At 36.7% G+C, this 20536-nt stretch overlaps 1 protein-coding gene across 1 annotated transcript; it reads right to left on the reverse strand.

The window, feature by feature from the left end:
* Window positions 1-11266: 11266 nt before the first annotated feature.
* On the reverse strand, window positions 11267-14542 carry LOC112742132 (putative kinase-like protein TMKL1). Its single transcript, XM_025791378.3, has 2 exons — window positions 12855-14542; window positions 11267-12137 (listed from the first exon to the last, which is right to left on the reverse strand). Exons 1-2 carry the CDS (start codon window positions 14278-14280, stop codon window positions 11497-11499), a joined length of 2067 nt encoding a protein of 688 aa, XP_025647163.1. The 5' UTR covers window positions 14281-14542; the 3' UTR covers window positions 11267-11496.
* Between the last annotated feature and the right edge of the window lie 5994 nt (window positions 14543-20536).

Raw genomic sequence — 20536 nt, forward strand, 5'->3', positions numbered from 1 at the left:
GTTTCTCTGACCTATTGTTTAACTCCTAATAAGCTCGAGGCGTGCTTAGTTTTGTCATTTTTGATAGAAAACCTTATCAGAAACTTCCTTGCCAGGTCGTCAAAGCTGGTTATCGACCTGGAGAGCAAGTTATCAAACCACTTCATTGCCGCTTTGGTTAGGGTGGTCGGGAAGGCTTTGCAACAGATGGCATCGAAGGCGTCAGTCAGGTACATCCTGCTTTTAAAGTTGTTGAGATGGTGTCTCGGGTCGGTCATCCTGTCACAGAGGTCCATGTCGAGAGTTTTAAAGTTTTTCGGGACTTTGGCCTGCATGATCTCATCTATGAACGGATCTTCCCTTCCTAGGGGGCTCTCTTCCTGGTCTGATCGATTATTCTGACGGTGAAAGTCAGCTTCTATTTTTAGGAACTTTTCTTCTAGCTCCCTTCGTCATCTTACTTCTCTCCGTAATTTTTGCTCTACTTCTCGTTGTCTCTCAGCCTCATGTTCCAACTGTTCTAGTCGCTCCCGTTGACCACGAACTAGGCCTAGTATGTTGATAAACCCCAATTTTAGGGTTTATCTTGTGCTTAATTTAGGTGATTTTATGACCTTTTGCCCACATTTATTCAATGAAATAGCATGGTTTCATGATTGTCTCCTAATTTGTACTTAAGTGTGAAAACATGTTTTTGGACCTTTAATTTGATGATTTTAATTCACCTTTGATTCCACTATATGCCTTGATTTGTTTGTTAAGTGATCTGAGGTTGAAAAGGCTAGGAATGGATCAAAGGAGTGAAGAAGAAAGCATGCAAAGTGGAGAACACATGGAAAATCCAAAGATTTGAGATGCATCATCCACGCGCACGCGCACTGGACGCGCACGCGTGGATCACAAAAACTTTAGGGACACGCACGCGTGCTGTACGCATACGCGTTGGTGGCCGCACGTGATTTTTAAATGGAAAACGTGACCAGCGAATTCTGAGAGCTGTGGGCCAGTTTACAACCAACTTTGGCGCCAAAATGCATAAAAAGACCAAGGATTGAAGGGGAATGCATCATTCACACATCTTTGGCTCATTTTTACACATGAGGATTAGTTTTAGTTAGTTTTAGAGAGAGAAGCTCTCACTTCTCTCTAGGATTAGGATTAGGATTAGGTTTAGTTCAATAAGCTTAGATCTAGGTTTTAATTCATGCTTTCATCTACTTCTACTTCTCAATTCCTTGTTGTTACATTCATCATTCTTCTATCCTTTTGTTGTAATTTCCTTTATGTTATTTCTATGCTTTGTTATAAATCTACTCTTGTTCCTTCTATTTTCTTTCAATTCAATTTGAGGTAATTCATAATAATTGTGTCTCTTTTGATTGTTGTTGTTAATTCTTGGTAATAAATGTTGTTAGATTCTATTTTTGTTGTCAATTTACTATGCTTTTCTTTTGTGCCTTCCAAGTATTTGATGAAATTCTTGGTTAGATTATAGAGTAGATTTTTTCCCTCTTGGCCTAGGTAGAGTAATTAGTGACTCTTGAGTTATCTAATGCTTTTGTTGATTGATAATTAGAAGTTGCTAGTTGATTTGAATACCTCTAAAGTTAGTCTTTCCTTAGGAGTTGATTAGGACTTGAGAAATCAAATTGATTCATCCACTTGACTTTCCTCCATGGTTAGAGGTTAACTAAGTGGGAGCAATGGACAATTGTGGTCACAATTAAGGAGGATGACTAGGATAGGACTTCCAATTCTCATACATTGCCAAGAGCTTTGTTAGATGTTAGTTTATTTTCATTGCCATTTACATTTCATGTCTCTTATCTCAAAATCCCCAAAACATACCTCATAACCAATAACAAGACACTTTATCGCAATTCCTAGGGAGAACGACTTGAGGTTTAAATACTTCGGTTTATAATTTTAGGGATTTGTATTTGTGACAAACAATCTTTTGTATGAAAGGATTATTTGTTAGTTTAGAAACTATACTTGTAACGAGATTTCATTAGTGAAATTCTAAACCGTCAAAAATCCAATCATCATATGTCCACTGTTTGGGGAAGCTCCTCGTCTTCGAAATGGTGGATCTCTGAATGAATCCGCCTTGGATAGGGATTTCCTGATGGCCCTTCTCCATGGGGTTCATGCGTTTGGTGCGGTGGAGGTAGTATAAGGGCATTGCCCTCTGGTTGGGGCTTAGCTTCAAATTCAGACACCGTATGGCCGTCTTCATACTTGTTATCCGCTATTGTTGTGGGGTGAATTACAGGACCCCAGCAATGACACCAATGTTCCGAGGGTTACTTGAAACGTTGATTTGGGCCTAGACGTAAGGTCCAGTTCCTTTTGTATGCCAGCATCCGACTTGTTGATGTCGAGGTGCCGCCTGTCCGAGTTCCTCGTGAGGAGGTGAGGGTGGTACCTACAAGAGACTCCGATGCTTAAGTTAACAAGGGCTTTAGGCAGGTTTTTAGTATATTAGAACGTGAATATACCTGAGGGGTGTCAGTGTACTTATAGTAGAGTTGATAACCACTTTTGTTGGAGTAGTTCCATCTTTTCTAATGGATAACCGTTCCCTTTTATTTTGGGAGTTTGTTGGGATTTATATTTTTAGTGAAGATAAAGATTGTAGGCGAGATTTAGGGAGGTAGTTACTTGCTTTTGGGCAGGTAGAGCTGGGCTCCTTTGTCGGTTTCCAACCTCTTTAAAGTGATCCAGCATGTCGTGGAAGCCACCCTTCTTGGTGAACCTTTTTGTCTTATTGGACTCGACTTTATTTATTGGGTTAAAGTATGAACAGATCCCTATTTAATTATTCTTACAGAAAATTAGGGATGGTGGATACCTGTTGGTATCATGGATATTATCTTTAACATTTAAAAAGAAAATTAACACAAATCATAAAACAATCTTTCAAGAATTCAACAAAGTTTAACATAAGATAACACAATTCAAAGTTCCAAACACAATTTAATATAATCCAATACAAATATTAAATATCTAATTTGAGGAAAGGACAACTTATAACTTTATATATAGATAAAGGTATTTTAGCTTTTAGCTTTTATATATAGATAGAAGTATTTTAGTAAATTCCTCTGTTACGGGGATTTCGCGAGTCCCCGTTAAACAGATACCTCTCTTTCTGTTCCGATTCCATTGCGGGCAATCCTCGCGTGTATCTGCTTCCACGGGTATTTTTGTCGTCCCTATTTCACAGCAAGTATACTATTGGACGAAAAATAAGAGCGATGCTAGGGGACCAGTGATAAACTCATATTTTATGATATAATTTGTGCTCAATTTGAGTGTTTCTATCAATCCTTTACCCACTTATTCATGTAAATTGCATGGTTTTACTTTTCCTTCCTTATTTTATGATTTAAGTGAAAAACATGTTTCCTATGCTTTAAAATTATTAATTTTAATCACCCTTTATTACCATTAAATGTCGTGATTCATGTGTTAAGTATTTTCAGCTCTCATGGGGCAGGAATGACTCAAAGGACAAAAAAGAAACATGCAAAAATGGAAGGAAAGCACAAAAATGGAGTTTTGAAGAAAAGGCAGCGACGCGAATGCATGGACGACGCAAACGCGTGCCTAGCGCAAAAATGCAGTGATGCGAACGCGTGGATGTCGCAGACGCGCGCCTTGAACAGAACGCAATCGACGCGTACGCGTGACCGACACGTACGCGTGACAAGGAAAACTCCGAGATGACTCGAACGCGTGACCCATGCGGACGCGTGACAGACGCCGCTTACAAGAATCTGAAGAAAATGCCCCCAGCGATTTCTGGACCCTTTTTCGGCCCAAATCCAAGCCTGAAACACAGAATATAAGCCAGAGAATGGAGGAATCAAAAGATATACAGAGATACAACTGAATAATTCATAATTTTAGGTTTTAGATGTAGTTTTTAGAGAGAGAGGTTCTCTCCTCTCTCTTAGGATTTAGGATTAGGATTTCTCTTATTTTTAGGATTGCTTCTACAATCACAGGTTCAATGTTCCTTTAAATTGCTTTCTAGTTTTATTTATTCTATTACTTTTACTTGTTAATTACTTATGTTCCCAAATTGGCTTATGAACTTTTCCATGTTAAGATTTGAATGTTCTATTTAATATAATTTGAGGTATTTCAGACTAATAATTGTCTTATTCTATTTATGATGATTTCAATTCAATTTAGATTTATTTTCTGCTTTTGGCTTGGGTTAAGTAATTTATAATACTTGAGTTATCAAACTCAACTGTTGATTGGAATTGAAATTCTTTGCTGGTTAATTTGTACTCCGATAACTCTAGTCTCTCCACAGGAGTTGACTAGGACCAGAGGATTAAATTAATTTGTCTACTTGACTTTTCTTTGTTTAGAAAGGGTTAATTAAAAGTGGGAGCTGAATCCAATTCTCATCACACCTGATAAGGATAATTAGGATAGGACTTCAATTTCTTATACCTTGCCAAGAGATTTTATTATTATTAATTTATTTTTCTTGTCATTTAAATTACTTGTTCCTTATTTCCAAAAACCCAAAAATAAACGATTTTCCATAACCAATAATAAATCATACTGCCCTGCAACTCCTTGAGAAGACGACCCGAGGTTTAAATACTTCGGTTAAAAATTTTATTGGGTTTTGTTACTTGTGACAACCAAACTTTTGTAAGAAAGGAATTCTTGTCGGTCTAGAAGCAATACTTACAACGAGAATTTATTTGTGAAAATTCTAGATCGTGCGAGAATTTCGCTCTTCAAAATGGCGCCGTTGCCGGGGAGTTGCAACTGTGTGCCTTATTATTGGTTATTGTAAATATTTTCTTTTACTTGTTTATTTCTGTTTATTTTCGTTTTAATTTTTATTATTTACTATGAACTCTCCCCCCTATCGCTTTGAGTTTGGTTCTAATAATGTTGAAAGGAATGGGAACATGCATCAAGGTCAAAACAATCAGAGATGGATGGAGCCACGAGGATCTGATCAACCCTTTAGGCAACAATACCTTCCAAACTATCATGGACGACGACCATTCAATAATGCATGTCAGAACAATAGTTATGATGGACCCCCTTATAATTACCGACAACCCCCACCATACGCCTATGAACCACCTCCTCAACACAGCTTTGAACCACCACACTCACAAGCCAACTACCACCATTCACCTCCATATAACCCTAACCCGTATCCACCCCAATTCCAACCTAATTACTCCCAACAACCACCACTCCCCTGTGCACCATGTCCATATCCATCACTCCAAGAATCAAGGGAGTAACTCAAGGAAACATTTGAAAAATTTCATGCCACATTTCACCAATTGAATCAAGCGATAAATAGACTACCTTCCCGATGTTCGGACACTCAAGGAACCCCCATGGCTTCATGTGGACAAAATAATAAAGAACGCAGCATGAAGGAGATACTAGAAACACCACTGGACAGTACGGAGCATGATTTTTTACTGGAACAATTGGAGGAAGCTAAAATTATAGAAGAAGAAGAATTGGTTAAAGACTTAGGAGATGCTGAACCTCCATGGGAATCCATAATTGAGGAGAACCTCGTCAAGAAATTTACAATTGATGCTAGGGAGGATAGTGCGCAACCTCCAAGGCAAGAGTCTTATGACGAACTAGACGGAATAACTCAACAAGCAAGTTTCCTTGATAATAATGACTTCGAGTCCAATTCTCCTAGTAATGAACTTGCATCCGCAAGTGAATTCCTTGAGATGGAAGAATCTTCCACGAGTGAATACGAAGATGATGCAGAGGTAGATTTTTCACAACCTCCAATTTATGACTTAAGTGATGAGGAAGATATCGAGGACTTCGATCAAGACATGGTTACAACTGAAGAAATTTGCGACGAAGTGGAAGAATTCACAGAAGAACACGAGCGAGTTGAGCTTGCAAAATCACTGGAAACACCTATTCCAAGGCCATTGCCACCCAATACTAAATTCAAGTGGGTAAATTCCTTAGCTTTTATCTTTACTTTTCCACTTGAATATGGTTTGCTTGAAACAGATGGACAGCTTAGAGCTCTTTGCGGCTTTAAAAGTAAAAAGGAAATGGTTCATGCTCAAGGCTGGTATGCAAGATTCAATAAGGTTCCGCGCTTCAATCTGAAGTGTAAGGATTGGTTTCGAGTTAAATTAAATGGGTCTCGGAGAATGTTTGGCCATCTTGGTGAGAATGCAACTTCCAAACTGCCCGGCTGGAAAAATATAAATCAAGACAAAGGCGGATATAAGAGCAAGCTTTGGGATCCTGGAATCTATTTTGACATTCAACACCCCGGGAACCTGAGAACCTGTTTGAATTTACTCAAAGGCTTTACATGCTTAGTTTGGGACCCCGGAGGCTGTTGGCATTCCAAACAATGGTGGAGATTTTTGGATGAATTCAAGCACAAGCCACCATAGCAGGAAGCTCATCAAATGTCCAACTTAAGGACTTTAACTAAAAGTGCTTGGTGGGAGACAACCCACCATGGTATGATCGTTCCTTTTTCAACTTTATTTCGTTTTGTTTATTTTTATTTTATTTTATTTTCATTGAACCTGGAATTATTCATAGTATCTACATTAGCATTGCATATTGCATACTGCATAATTGCATAAAAAAATCAAAATCAACCCACGCGAGCGCGCAGGCCACGCGTGAGTGTCAAATGGAAATCGGCGTAAAGATCCAACGCCCAGAAAGTTGGGCTGGAATCGTGCGGCTGGTGTGCGTTTAGCACAAATCGGCCCACGCGTTCGCGCCCCTGACGCAAACGCATCACTTGCACTATGCACATCCCACGCGAAAGCGTGAGCGACGTGTCCGCGTCGCATGGATTTTATGGACCTGACATTAGAATTTTTGCCGGTAAAGAATTTCATAAAAACAGTCGCGTTGTAGATATAGTTTCTAAACCAATAGAAATTCCTTCGTACAAATGTTTTGGTTGTCACAAGTAACAAACCCCTAAATAAATTGATAACTGAAGTATTCAAACCTCGGGTCGTCTTCTCAAGGAACTGCAGGGAAGTATGTTCTTATTATTGGCTATGGAGATTGTAAATTGGGGTTTTGAGAATGAGGAGCAAGTAATTTAAGTGGCAATTAAAGTAAATGAAGAACAAGTAATTTAAATAGCAAGTGAAATAAATAAATGACTGTAAATAAACTTTTGGCAAGGTATGAGAAATTAGAGGTCCTATCCTGGCTATCCTTATAAATGATGATAATAATTGAATCTTAATTCCACTTTGTTAGCCTTTACTAAGATAAAGGAATGTCAAGGGATTAATTGGATTGATCTTCGGATCCTGTTTTATTTTCTAAGAAAATATTGGGATTCTTGAAGCTCAATTCAATTAACAAAGATAACAATTATCAAGCATGCTTGAGTTTGATAACTCCTGAGTTACTGATTTCTTAACCAAAACCAAAAGGAGAAAAGTAAATCTACTGGAATAATAATGTCTTCAGATTGGGAATAATTGTAACTAATAAGTAAAAGAAAGCAATATTAACTGAAATACCTCAAATAACATTAATCCAAAATAATAATCTGTAACATGGAAGAATTCATAAATTAAATTGCAAAAGTAAATAATCAACTAAAGTAATGAGTAAAAGTAAAAGAGAAGCTTAAAGTAAAGGAACATTAAACCTGGGATCGAGAGTCACTCCCAAACTAAGAGAAATCCTAAATCCTAATCCTAAAAGAGAGAGAGAATCTCTCTCTAAACTAAATCTAAATCATGAAAACTAAAACTAAAATCATCTCTCCTATGAATGGATGCATTCCCTCACTTTATAACCTCTGGTCTATGCCTTCTGGACTTGGATTTGGGCCAAAAAGGGCTTCAGAAATCACTGGGAGTGTTTTCTGCAATTTCTTGTGTGTGGCCTCTGTCACGCGTCCGCGTGGGTCACGCGGTCGCTTCATTCGGAGCTTTTCTTGTCACGTGGTCGCGTCAGTCATGCGGCCGCGTCATATGTGTTTTGATTAAGGCGCGCGGTCGCGTCAGTCATGCGGCCGCGTCGCCGTTGATTCGCACTGGCATGTGTCCGCGTCGCCCATGCGATCGCGTGGATGCCAGTTTCGTTAGAAACTCGGTTTTGTGCTTTCCTTCCATTTTTGTATGTTTTCTTTCCATCCTTTAAGTCATTCCTGCCTTTGAAGATCTGAAACTACTCAACACACTAGTCACGGCATCGAATGGAATTAAAGGTAATTAAAATAATTAGTTTTAAAGCATAGGAAACATGTTTTTCACATACATCACATAATGAGGAAGAGAAAGTAAAACTATGCAATTAATATGAATAAGTGGGTGAAGGATTGAATAAATCACTCAAACTAAGCACAAAATATATCATAAAATATGAGTTTATCAGGACCCCCTTGGAAACAGAGAGTTGCGCTAAAACGACGCTGGAACTGTGAGTTTAGCACAAAATTTTCAGCGAAGCGTGCGCGTGCTTCACGCGCCCGCGTCCCTTACCTTTTACCAATTCACGCGATCGTGTCAATGACGCGTTCGCGTCAACACCCTTTTCGCCCAAAATCACGCGATCGCGTACTCCACGCGTTCGCGTGGATTCGAAAACACTAACCCCCATTCACGAAACCCTACCCATTCACGCGAAAACCACCCCCACCCCCCCCATCTGCAACCTCTCTTCCTCCCATCTCTCAACCACCACCCCTCCTCGCCGCCCAGACCCGACCGCCGCGCCGCCCCGACCGCCGACGCCCCCCCCCCTCCTTCCTCTTCCCTTTCTTCTCCTATTCTCCCTTCCCCCCTTCCCTCCTCCCTCCACCCCCAATAATAAGCTTAGTAAAGAAATCAATAATAAGGTGAATTTCAAAGTAAAGTTAGTACATGAGTATGTAAAAAAAAAAAAGTGGAAAAATTTGGGTAACTAGGTAAAGCATTTCAAATTATATAAAGTATATGTTAGGTGAGACCTTAAACTAATTAAGGATTCAACTCATAGCTCACTTAGCCTTATATATAACCCTACCTTTACCTTGACCACATTACAACCTTTAAAAGACCTCATGATCTTTGTATGTCTGTATTCAATATTTGTTGATTGGTTAGATGAAGAACAAAGTTTTAGAAAGCAAGAATAGAAAAGAATAGAGTGATTAACCCCAAACACTGAGTGAATAGAGAGTAAACACAAATCCAGTGAGGGTTCAATAGCTCATCACCATATATCTCTGCTTAATTGTTTAATTGTCTTGCAAGCTTATGAAATAATTTAACCCAACTCAATTGTGACAGTACTTTAACAAATATTTAGGTTTGGCTATACATATATAATTCCTTGAAAATATGAATTAGATTAACCACATGTAAGCTCTATATATATATATATATATATATATATATATATATATATATATATATATATATATATATATATATATATAGGTGGGTGATAATTAAAATTACATGATTCATGTAGGTAGTTTGCATTTAGAATAAATTACATTGCATGAGATTCCACCATTCTAACTTCACTCTTTCTCTTGGATATAGCATGAGGACATGCTATTGTTTAAGTGTGGGGAGTTGATAAACCCATATTTTATGATATAATTTGTGCTCAAATTGAGTGTTTCTATCAATCCTTCACCCACTTATTTATGTAAATTGCATGGTTTTACTTTCCCTTCCTTATTTTATGATATAAGTGAAAAACATGTTTCCTATGCTTTAAAATTATTAACTTTAATCACCCTTTATTACCATTCGATGCCGTGATTCGTGTGTTAAGTATTTTCAGCTCTCATAGGGCAAGAATGACTCAAAGGACAAAAAGGAAACATACAAAAATGGAAGGAAAGCACAAAAATGGAGTTTTGAAGAAAAGGCAGCGACGCAAACGCATGGACGATGCGAACGCGTGCCTAGCGCAAAAATGCAGCGATGCGAACGCGTGGATGACGCGGACGCGCGCCTTGAGCAGAACGCAATCGACGCGTACGCGTGACCGACGCGTACGCGTGACAAGGAAAACTCCCAGATGACGCGAACGCGTGACAGACGCCGCGTACAAGAATCTGCAGAAGACGCCCCCAGCGATTTCTAGACCCTTTTTCGGCCCAAATCCAAGCCAGAAACACAGAATATAAGTCAGAGAATGGAGGAATCAAAAGATATACGGAGATACAACTGAATAATTCATAATTTTAGGTTTTAGATGTAGTTTTTAGAGATAGAGGTTCTCTCCTCTCTCTTAGGATTTAGGATTAGGATTTCTCTTATTTTTAGGATTGCTTCTACAATCACAGGTTCAATGTTCCTTTAAATTACTTTCTAGTTTTATTTATTCTATTACTTTTATTTGTTAATTACTTATGTTCCCAAATTGGCTTATGAACTTTTTCATGTTAAGATTTGAATGTTCTATTTAATATAATTTGAGGTATTTCAGACTAATAATTGTCTTATTCTATTTATGATGATTTCAATTCAATTTAGATTTATTTTACCCTTTTGGCTTGGGTTAAGTAATTTATAATACTTGAGTTATCAAACTCAGCTGTTGATTGGAATTGAAATTCTTTGCTGGTTAATTTGTACTCCGATAACTCTAGTCTCTCCACAGGAGTTGACTAGGACCTGAGGATTAAATTAATTTGTTTACTTGACTTTACTTTGTTTAGCAAGGGTTAATTAAAAGTGGAAGCTGAATCCAATTCTCATCACACCTGATAAGGATAATTAGGATAGGACTTCAATTTCTTATACCTTGCCAAGAGATTTTATTATTATTAATTTATTTTTCTTGTCATTTAAATTACTTGTTCCTTATTTCCAAAAACCCAAAAATAAACGATTTTCCATAACCAATAATAAATCATACTGCCGTGCAACTCCTTGAGAAGACGACCCGAGATTTAAATACTTCGGTTATAAATTTTATTGGGTTTTGTTACTTGTGACAACCAAACTTTTGTAAGAAAGGAATTCTTATCGGTCTAAAAGCTATACTTACAACGAGAATTTATTTGTAAAAATTCTAGATCGCGCGAGAGTTTTACTCTTCAACCAGCAACTTTTGTGATTGGTAGCCATCAAGTAGTCATCAATGATGATTTAATACTGTGAGATTGGTGTGAGATTTCATCTAATGACTCATTTCTCTGCTAGTTACATGCTGGCCAAAATTAAATAAAATTGCTGGCCTAGACTTTTCCGAAAAATAATACTACTTTTATCACATGAAGATGGACATGCACAGACTTTTAAAATTTGCATAACTGTGTAAGTGATTATATTTGATATTAAAAATAATTAGGAGTACCTAAACTCAGTTTCATTAAAAAATATTACATGCTCTAGATCATCATCATATGATTCATTCACTACCCTTAAATTAAAATGAAACAGATACGCAACTTTAAGTAAATGTAAGAGAGAGAGGGAAAGGGAGAAACCATGAGCTTAACTAAACGTACATTTTCTGAAAATTTCAGAGCTCTCAAAACGGGGTAACACTTCCACTTCTTGTTTCTGTAGGGCTGTACAATGCAGACCTGTTCCTTGGTCTGTTCTCCTCCAACTGCCTCACAACTTCTTCCATGCTCGGCCTAACTGCCGCCACCGGTGCGCAGCATCCCATCGCCAGCTTCAGTGCCTGCACCATGCCATCTTCCATTGGACTTCTTATTCCTTTCAAGAGCTCCACATCGAACACTTCCATTGTTGTCTCTTCCAAAACCGCCACTTTCACCATCGCAGGCAAGTCAACAAACTCTCCGTTTCTTCCGTTTTTCCCTGGCTTCTTCCCAATCAAAATCTCCAGCAGCAGTATACCAAATGCATAAACATCAGTCCTGGAATTGCATTTCTTCATTTTTTGAAGTTCCGGAGCCTTGTAGCCGTCTGCCCGAGCAAGTGCTACCATTTCGTCGGCTATGGAAGGAACCATCAGCTTATCAAGGCCAAAGTCAGTGACCCTCGCAACAAAGAAGTCGTCCACTAGCACATTTTTGGATCTTACATTCGCATGAGTGATCGGTACATCAAGTCCTGTATGAAGATAGGCCAGCCCTCTCGCTATTCCCAATGCGATCTTGTGTCGCCTAGCCCAGTTAAGCACTGGTTTTCCTGCTTTAGTTTCTGTAGAAAAGCAAAATTACAGCAAAATGGTCAACACTCAATTCCAAGCAACAATATAACTATTGAAATCACCAAAGCCCGTTTAAGTTTACTTCTTTTTTTTTCATCTCAACTTTCACTTAAACTCCCATCTGATGTAGAAGAACTGGAATCATCAAGAATCATCCAGCGATGACAAGAGAGTGATCCTACGGATTGGCATTATGAACTATCTTATTTGAGGTACAGGACACAGAATAAGCATAAACTATTTTATGATATTAATCCAGTTTATTAGGATATGACAAACATTACCTTAAGAAAATTGTTATTACAAGAATATTATTAGATCAAGAATGACATACAGAAGTCACAAAGTTATGCACAAGACATAAATACAGGCTCTTGATTCTCTCTATGTTTTAAGCTGAATAGAAAAGCTAGTAAATGATTTAACTGTCGTCCAAGTTAAAAGTCTGACATGTCATTGATTTGAGAAATTAACAGGATAATTTCTCTTCTCTTTTCTAGGCTGAGAAATCGTATGTAATTTTATTCTAGCACTGCAACACTCCGAAGGGTTATATATATATTTCAGTTTGAACCAATCCAATCAAATTAGATACAAACTATGAAAAGATTTTAGTATGATGAGGATTCTAACTGTAAACTTGAGAGTGAAGTGGCAGTGCAATATGAAACATCATTTATGCAAGTGTTTATGTATATAGTCCTTACCATGAAGAAGCTCATGAAGGGTTCTAAGAGGAAAATAGTCATAAATAAGGAGCTTCTCGCCTCTCTTTCCCTGATAGAAGGCTCTCAAAGGAATCAAGTTCTCATGTCGAATCTTGCCCAACTGCTTTATAACCGGCAAGCATGAGTTCCTATCCTTGCAGCTACCTTCCCTCAACAACCTCAAAGCAATGGTGCTCCCATCAGCAAGCTTCGCCTTATAAGCAGTCCCATAACATGTCTTCTCCATGACTTGTCCAGTTGCATTCAACACATCATCCAATGTCAAATTCTCGCCGCCGCTGAATATCATAAGCTTCCCTTCCCCCCCATCACCATCACCAGCCCCACCACCACCACCATTCTCATCATCTTCCTCTTCGTCATTCAACTCATCTTCACTCTCTCCGCTACCCTTCCTCTTCTTGTTCTGCATATAACCAATCAACAAAGAAGCCAAAACAACTGCACTAGTCATAAGACTAATAACTATGCCAGCAACTGCACCAGAACTCAGTGCAGAGTTCCTGGTGCAACTTCTCAAAGGTGGTCCACACAAGTCAGGACTATTCCCTTCAAACACATCAACCCCAAATTTGTTCTGCCCAAAAACTGGCAAAACCCCGCTGAAGTTATTATGAGAAAGGTTCAATTTTTCAAGCTTTAGCCCAACTAAGCTCTGAGGAATTGAACCAACAAACATATTGTTCCCTAAATCAAGCTGCTTCAACCCACCAAACTTAGTAACAAACTCAGGAAACTCCCCAGAGAATCTGTTATCACCCAAATCAAGAAACTGAAGACTCTTACAAGAAGAAGAGTTAGGCAATGCAGGTTCTGGAACATTCCCAGAGAAGGAGTTTCCATGAACCCTAAGAGAAACAAGTCTATCACAAAGATTCCAAATTGAAGCAGGAATCTGCCCAGTCAAAAGATTATCACCAAAATCAATGTCAGATAATGAGGTACTGTAACCAATTTCAAGAGGAACCGTTCCTTTCAAGGAGTTAATGTTAAGGTAGAGGCTTTGAAGCAATGGAAACTCACCAAGCTCTCTGGGGAGAGAACCAGAGAGATTTGCAGAAGGAAGCTGAAGGGATTGTAAGTGAAGAGAAGGGTCTTTGTGGAGTGAGAGATTGGTCCATTGTGGTGATGAGAGATCAGTGCATGACAAAGGTGTGCCGCTGGAGAAGATCCATTTGAGACCTCTCCATTGACATAGTGGAACTGAAGAGTTCCATGAAGATAAGACAAGGTTTTCTTCTCCATTGGTGTTTCCCTGGAGTGAAGACTTGATTTTGAACAATAGGAGTTCAACATCAGTGGAAGAAACCACAGGTTGGGGAAGAGGCTCACTGGAAATGGAAACAACAAAAGTGACGAAAACCAAGAAGAAGAAGGAAAGAGAGAAAGCGTTCAGAACCGCCATGAGATAGGGAAAGGTGGAAGTGTGGGGATGGTGGCTGTGGGGAGTAACAAAGAAAAAAAAAAGAAAAGATTGAAAGAAAGAAAAACTCTCTCTTTTCTGGGAAAGCTGACACACTGTGTTTGACTATGATGAGTGGTTGTAATAATGTGTACTTGTGTAGTAACGAGCAAGCTCCCTCTTCTTTTTTTTTTTTTTTTTCCTTTCTTTTCTCTCACATTCTTCAGGAGAATTCAACGGCTATGATTATTCCAATTTCGTTTTCATTTCCCACACTAGCTCATGCAATCTATTTGCAACAAAATCAAAATCATGCATTATGCGGCTCAAGTTTTAAAAAATGTGTAATTTGTTTTTATTATTTTCGTGCATGTTAATTACATTGTTATTAAAAAAAAAATTGCTTTTTATAAGATGTCAACAATATTTTGTGTTTGTACGACAAAAAATATAAAATTAATTACAAAAACAATGATAGTATTGTATTCAAAATACATTGAAATAAATAGAAGTAGAGTTGTTCTTCATTTTGAGAGGAATTTATTCTATATATTGAGAGAGTGAAAAAATTTACAAATGAATATAATAAATGTATAAAATAGAGCCTTATAAAAAATTTGTTGACATTTTGTAAAAATTTCACTTATTATAAAATGTCAATAATATTTTGTGGTGGTACAAATAAAAAAATATATAATTAATTATAAAAAGAAAAATAGTGTTGTGTTGAAAACTATGGTTCTGAAAATCAAACTGGACCGACCGGTTCAACCGGATTAACCGAGAACCGGTCACTTAGTCAGTCCGGGTAAGGTCAGAAATTGTTTGACAAAAAATCGGTAAGAAAATCGATCAAACTAACGGTTAACCGGTGAACCGGGAGAACTGTCCGATTTTTTAGGGATTTTTTGTTTGAAACATAAAGTGCTAAACGGCGTCGTTTTGAAGGTTAAAAAAGAAAAGAAAGAAAGAAAGGCTAAACGCAACGAAGCCCTAATCTCAGTCTCACTCTCACACTCTCACCCAGAACTCCAGAAGGCAGAAGAGAAATTACCCACGGGCCACGATCGAGCAGCCCCTCTTCGCAGTCGCATAGCCACCACCATCGCCACCGCATCCCACTGCCATCGCCACCGCATCCCACAGCCACAGCAGCGACGGCGTTGACCACCGCAACCACCACGGCGTCCTGTTTCCTCGCCGAGCGTGCCTCCTGTTTCGTCGTCGCCGAGCTCCCCTCCTCGTTGGTCGTCGCCGAGCTCGCCTCCTCCTACAAGTAGTGCCGCCGGTAATATTCCTTCGTCGCCTCCTTCTTCTGCACCCCTCTCAGCTCTCGTCACTGCCACAGAGAGAAGCTGAATCTCTCTGCCCTGCATCGTTCTACCGCTCGCGCCGCTCGAGCTCAGCCGGCCACCACCAACTCTGGGCGACACTACTTCTGCTCTTCTTCCCCTTTTCATTTTTCAGTCTGTCTCTGCTACATTCCAGGTCCCCTGCCTCATCCCTGCTTCCTGCTCTGTTTCTTTACTTTCTTTTATTAATTCTGTTGTTAATTTTAGTTAGATTGCTGATTAATTATATTTGTTAGGATAGATAGATATATATGCTGTTAGGTAGCTAGGTTGTGGTTAGAGGATTATAGGCCTGATAATTGCTCCGTTCTTGATTATCCAACATGGCTTAACACTGCTTGTTTGCTGAATGATGTTGGTGTGATCATTGTTGTGCTGTTTCTGTTTCATGTGACCTGATTCTACCTGCTGCCCTGCTAAACTGTACTTGTGAAATTAAGTTGATGCTGCCTCTGTACATGCAATCCATGCTTTTCTCATGTTAATTGCAATTTTTGGATTCATGTGCTTATATTTTACTACTACTTGCTGCCCAAATTTCTAGAAATTGCTCTGTTTTTAAACTTGCTACTTAAGAGTTGAACGTGGCACTTTTCAAATTCTTAGTATCACTATATTTCTCTTCCTTAATGATCTATGAAGTTGTTTAGTTATAAACTTTGATGTTTGAAGTTGTTTGTGAACCTCTAATATTAAGTTATGAATAATTTATTATGTGAAATTTTAAATTTTATTAAGTTAGAAATTATTGAATTTATATATTTAAAATTATTTTTAGGTTTTTAATAATTTTATTTAATATTTAATTAAACCGATTGAACCCCGTTGAATCCGGTCGAAGCAGTGAACCATTGAACCAGTGACCTCACCGGTTTATTGACTGGTCCAGTTCTCGCAACCTTGTTGAAAACACAATGAAATAAATAGAAGTAGAGTTGCTCTTTATTTTGTGAGATATTTATTCTATATATTGAGTATTTTAGGGCATAAATCTCTCAATTTATTCTATCTCTCCGAACGCGTTTTGTCTCTCTCTCCTCGCGTCTGGTTCTTGTGGTGGCTCAACGGTAGCTCGATGGCGTCAGAACGACGACGCCAATGGGTGACTTGATGGTGGTAGAAAGGTCTAGCTCCAACCGGCACGTTGTTTCCCTCCTCCGCATGCGACAGCTTCGGTCTTCCTCTCGCGTGCGACACGATAGTGCTGAAAGCTGACAGCGACGACGACGGTCAAGACTACAGCGACAAGCCCAGCAATGACAAGGCACAGAAGCAACGACATAGGTAGGACGCGACGCTTCTCTCTCTTCTCAGCCCTTGTTCGACGACGCGCTCCCTCTTCTTTAGGTACGACACAACGGCGCGGCGACAATGATGTCCACCGTCGCCGTCTTTCCTCTTCTCCTCCTTCTCTTTTTCTTCCCCCTCCGTTGGTTCTCCCTCTTTCTTCTCTCTTTTTCATGTGTGGGTGTGTGGTGTTGTGTGTGTGTCCGTTGAGGGTGGGGGGGGGAGGAAAGGGTTGGCAGTTAGAGTTTGGGTAAAGGAGAAAAGTGTGTGTTTTAGTGTAGTGAAAATTAGAATTTTGGTAAAAATTAGATATAAGGGTAGTTTAGTAATTTTAATTTAACAAAATTATCTTTAAAAATATATTATTTATTCATAAATTTACAAATAATTTTTTAAATAAATACTCTAATTCAAGAATTAGAGATAATTAAATCAATTTCCGTTAAAATCACAAATAAAGTTCAAAATCTAAATATTCAAATTAAAGCATTCAAAATCTTCATTATTTCTCAATTACTAAATCTTTAAATCAATAATAAAAAAATTTTCAATTGATATAAAATCTCTAAAAATAATATCTTGGATAAATAAAATAAATCATAAATAATTTATTATTTAATTTCTAAAAATTTGAGATCTTACAACATCATCACTGTTTTACTATGAACGACATTATCGAATTGCAAGTCATCTGCTGCTACTAGCCACAACGACGTAATGCACGTCTCAACGATAATTTTTGAGAGTTACACCACTTTCAACCCAATATTAAAAAGAAAAAAATTTTCATTATGCACCACCCTTTTATAGAGAAATTTTGCTTCTTATATTATCGAAAAGGCCAACTTAACTAAAGTTTATATTCCTAATAAAAATAATTTGAAAAATATAAATAAAAGATAAAATGTTAAATTTTTTAAAATCTAAAAGAGGTAATTAAATATTAAATTATTTAAAAATGTTAAATATCAAATTTTGTTTAAATTTTTGCAAAATAATAAAAATTAAAACCTTTTCTTCTTTAAAAGTTAATAATTTATACCAAAAATGTTTTAAAAAATGAAAATAAAATCTTGAAATAGAATTTTGTTTTTGAATTTTGCATGAACTTTATAAATAATTTTTTAAATATTTTTATAAATATTCGAATCAAATGTATATAAGTTATTCATTCGAATACATTAAAATCTATTTGTCATTGAATAGATAAATTTTTTTATTATTATTTTTGTCATTTTTTAAATTTTTTAAAATTTATTTATTATTTGCATCTTTAAAATTATTTTTCAAAAAATGCTAAGTGGACAGATTACTTTTGCAATTAAATCTATTTAGGTTTTTTTTCTTTTTGTGTCTTTTTTTCTTCTTTTCATTTTTCTTAAAATAAAATTTTTAGCAATTATTCTTCACATATAAGTCATTTACACATACAAATTCATACAAATCATTTATATTTACGCGCCATGCATCTCCTCCATGAAAAAAAACTTAATTATAAAACTAAAAGTAGTATAGTTAGGCATCCAATTGAAAAGAAAATTATAAAACTTAATTGTAATTTTAGTGAAACTATAAAAATCCACAAAATAATTAACCCTTAACTTTTTAATGAATCTAAAAAATGAAAAGGAAACATTTATTTCAAACATGAGAAAGTAATTTAATAACTTAATTTGGGACCAAACCTGATTTAACATAGAAATAGGAATGTAATTTGAAGTGTGTGTCAATTAATACTCAAATTGAAGTGTAATATTGTAGAATTAGACATATATTATAGGAAGAGTTTCAAGTGTACTAGAAACACCGATGTTCCAGTTATTTTAACCGTTGATTTAAATTATAAAAAATATATATAATATATATTAATTGAAATCAATAGTTAAAATAATTAGAACACTGATATTTTCGGTATATTTAAAATTTTTTTATATTATATATTATATAATGATATAAAATTAGGATATATTTTTTTTCCAGAATAATAATCTAGATGAGGTACTGGTACTGGTACTGGTGGTCTGGTCTACGACCAATTAAAGTATGACCGTAGAAGCCGGAGTTATTCTTAAATGATGCAAATGGGTGTTATTTTTTGAACTTTTTAATCATAATATTCTAACCATGCAGAAATTAAGGAATCTCTTATCAACTATGCGACTTACACTCCGAGAAAAAAATTAAAAATATCCTCCTCGACCATTTTTAAGATCTTTAAAAATGATGTTTTTTGACAATCGGAATATTCAATGATTTTTGTTTTTGTTAACTTTTGCTTTTTGCATGCCTTCTCTACACTATTTTATTTGTTCCTGCACGCTTAGCTTTTTTATAAGAAACTAAAAATTGGCCTACCAGTTAAATATTGCATATTTTGCACTCTGAGGGCATGGTTTTCTTTTCTATGCAATGCCCTTACCTCTTTTGTCTTCCTTGTCATTTCAAGGTAGAGAGTTCTTCGACCAGCAAACACCACCATCATTTCCTGTGAGGACTATGTGTTGATCACTGTACACGTGTCAAATATGGTTCGTGATTGAACTTGAGCCTTGATCGTGTGAGTAAGAAGAGATGAGTGTGTTTTGGAGATTATGCTGATTATGTGCAGGCTACGCACAATGGAAATGGGAAAATGGAGGACCCATGTGGTTGTGGGGCCAGAGCAAGAAATGAAACTATGAAAGAAAAGAAGGGACAATGATAACGAAGATGGTTTTTTTACTGTTATAAAATAATAAAAAAAATCTATATTATTTTCAAATAAAAATTATTTTTATTTTACTTTTGAAGATTCATTCTTTTTGGCGTTAGGGCCAAGTTTGCTATTTTTTTCGGCGAACCGTGTCATGTTTCCTTCGGTAAATTTTAAGTAGCTTCCTAAATAAAATTTTATCGAAACTAATTAGAAATCAAAATTATTACTAGTAATTCATTCTTTTTTTTTATTTTGATTTTCTGTTTACTCTATACAATGTCTGAAATGTTATTGTTATCCATTTATTATAATAATAAAATAATATGTGATAAAAAAAATCTATTATGTTTAGTTCTGCTCAACCAATATTTACATATGTGTCATTTGAATTCGAAAATCTAACAACATTAAAGAATTCGATATTATATGCCAACAACATATGAAAAGAGTGAAAAAAGTCTACTACAGATATTCGTCCGTAAAAGACAACACTTTGTTTTATAAAAGGTATATCATATATTACAATTGTTATTATTATTTTATGTTTTTTTATTTGATGATGGTTTTGATAAGATCTTATGTTTTTGTGAATTAGGTATCAGTTATGTGATGACGATGACATACGTCTTATTAGGGTCTGGCATAATCGTTGGACAAATGTCCATCTGTTGGAATTATTTATTTTTCTAGTCGATTTGGGTAAAGGAACTTCTGCAAATATTGTTGATGATACCCCTTTAAATGTGGCAATTAGAAGAAATATTAGAAGGACGATAGTTGACCTAAATATGCCACCTGAAAGTAGTCAAGAAGGGTCAAATGTCAAAGATTCTAATAATAGTATGATGTAAGTTGAAGCTAAAAGTCATGAGGGTTCTACAATTAGAGACCCAACGATAGATCCCTATCAAGTTAACCTTGACGA

Source organism: Arachis hypogaea, chromosome 14 (genome assembly GCF_003086295.3).
Source record: "Arachis hypogaea cultivar Tifrunner chromosome 14, arahy.Tifrunner.gnm2.J5K5, whole genome shotgun sequence".
NCBI lineage: Eukaryota > Viridiplantae > Streptophyta > Magnoliopsida > Fabales > Fabaceae > Arachis > Arachis hypogaea.

Bases quoted from the DNA above. Each gene is read 5' to 3' on its own strand.
- LOC112742132 (XM_025791378.3), bottom strand. From the start codon at position 14,280: ATGGCGGTTCTGAACGCTTTCTCTCTTTCCTTCTTCTTCTTGGTTTTC. The intron at 12,138-12,854 runs GTAAGGACTATA...GCTTTTCTACAG, and splicing joins CCTTCATGAGCTTCTTCATG to AAACTAAAGCAGGAAAACCA.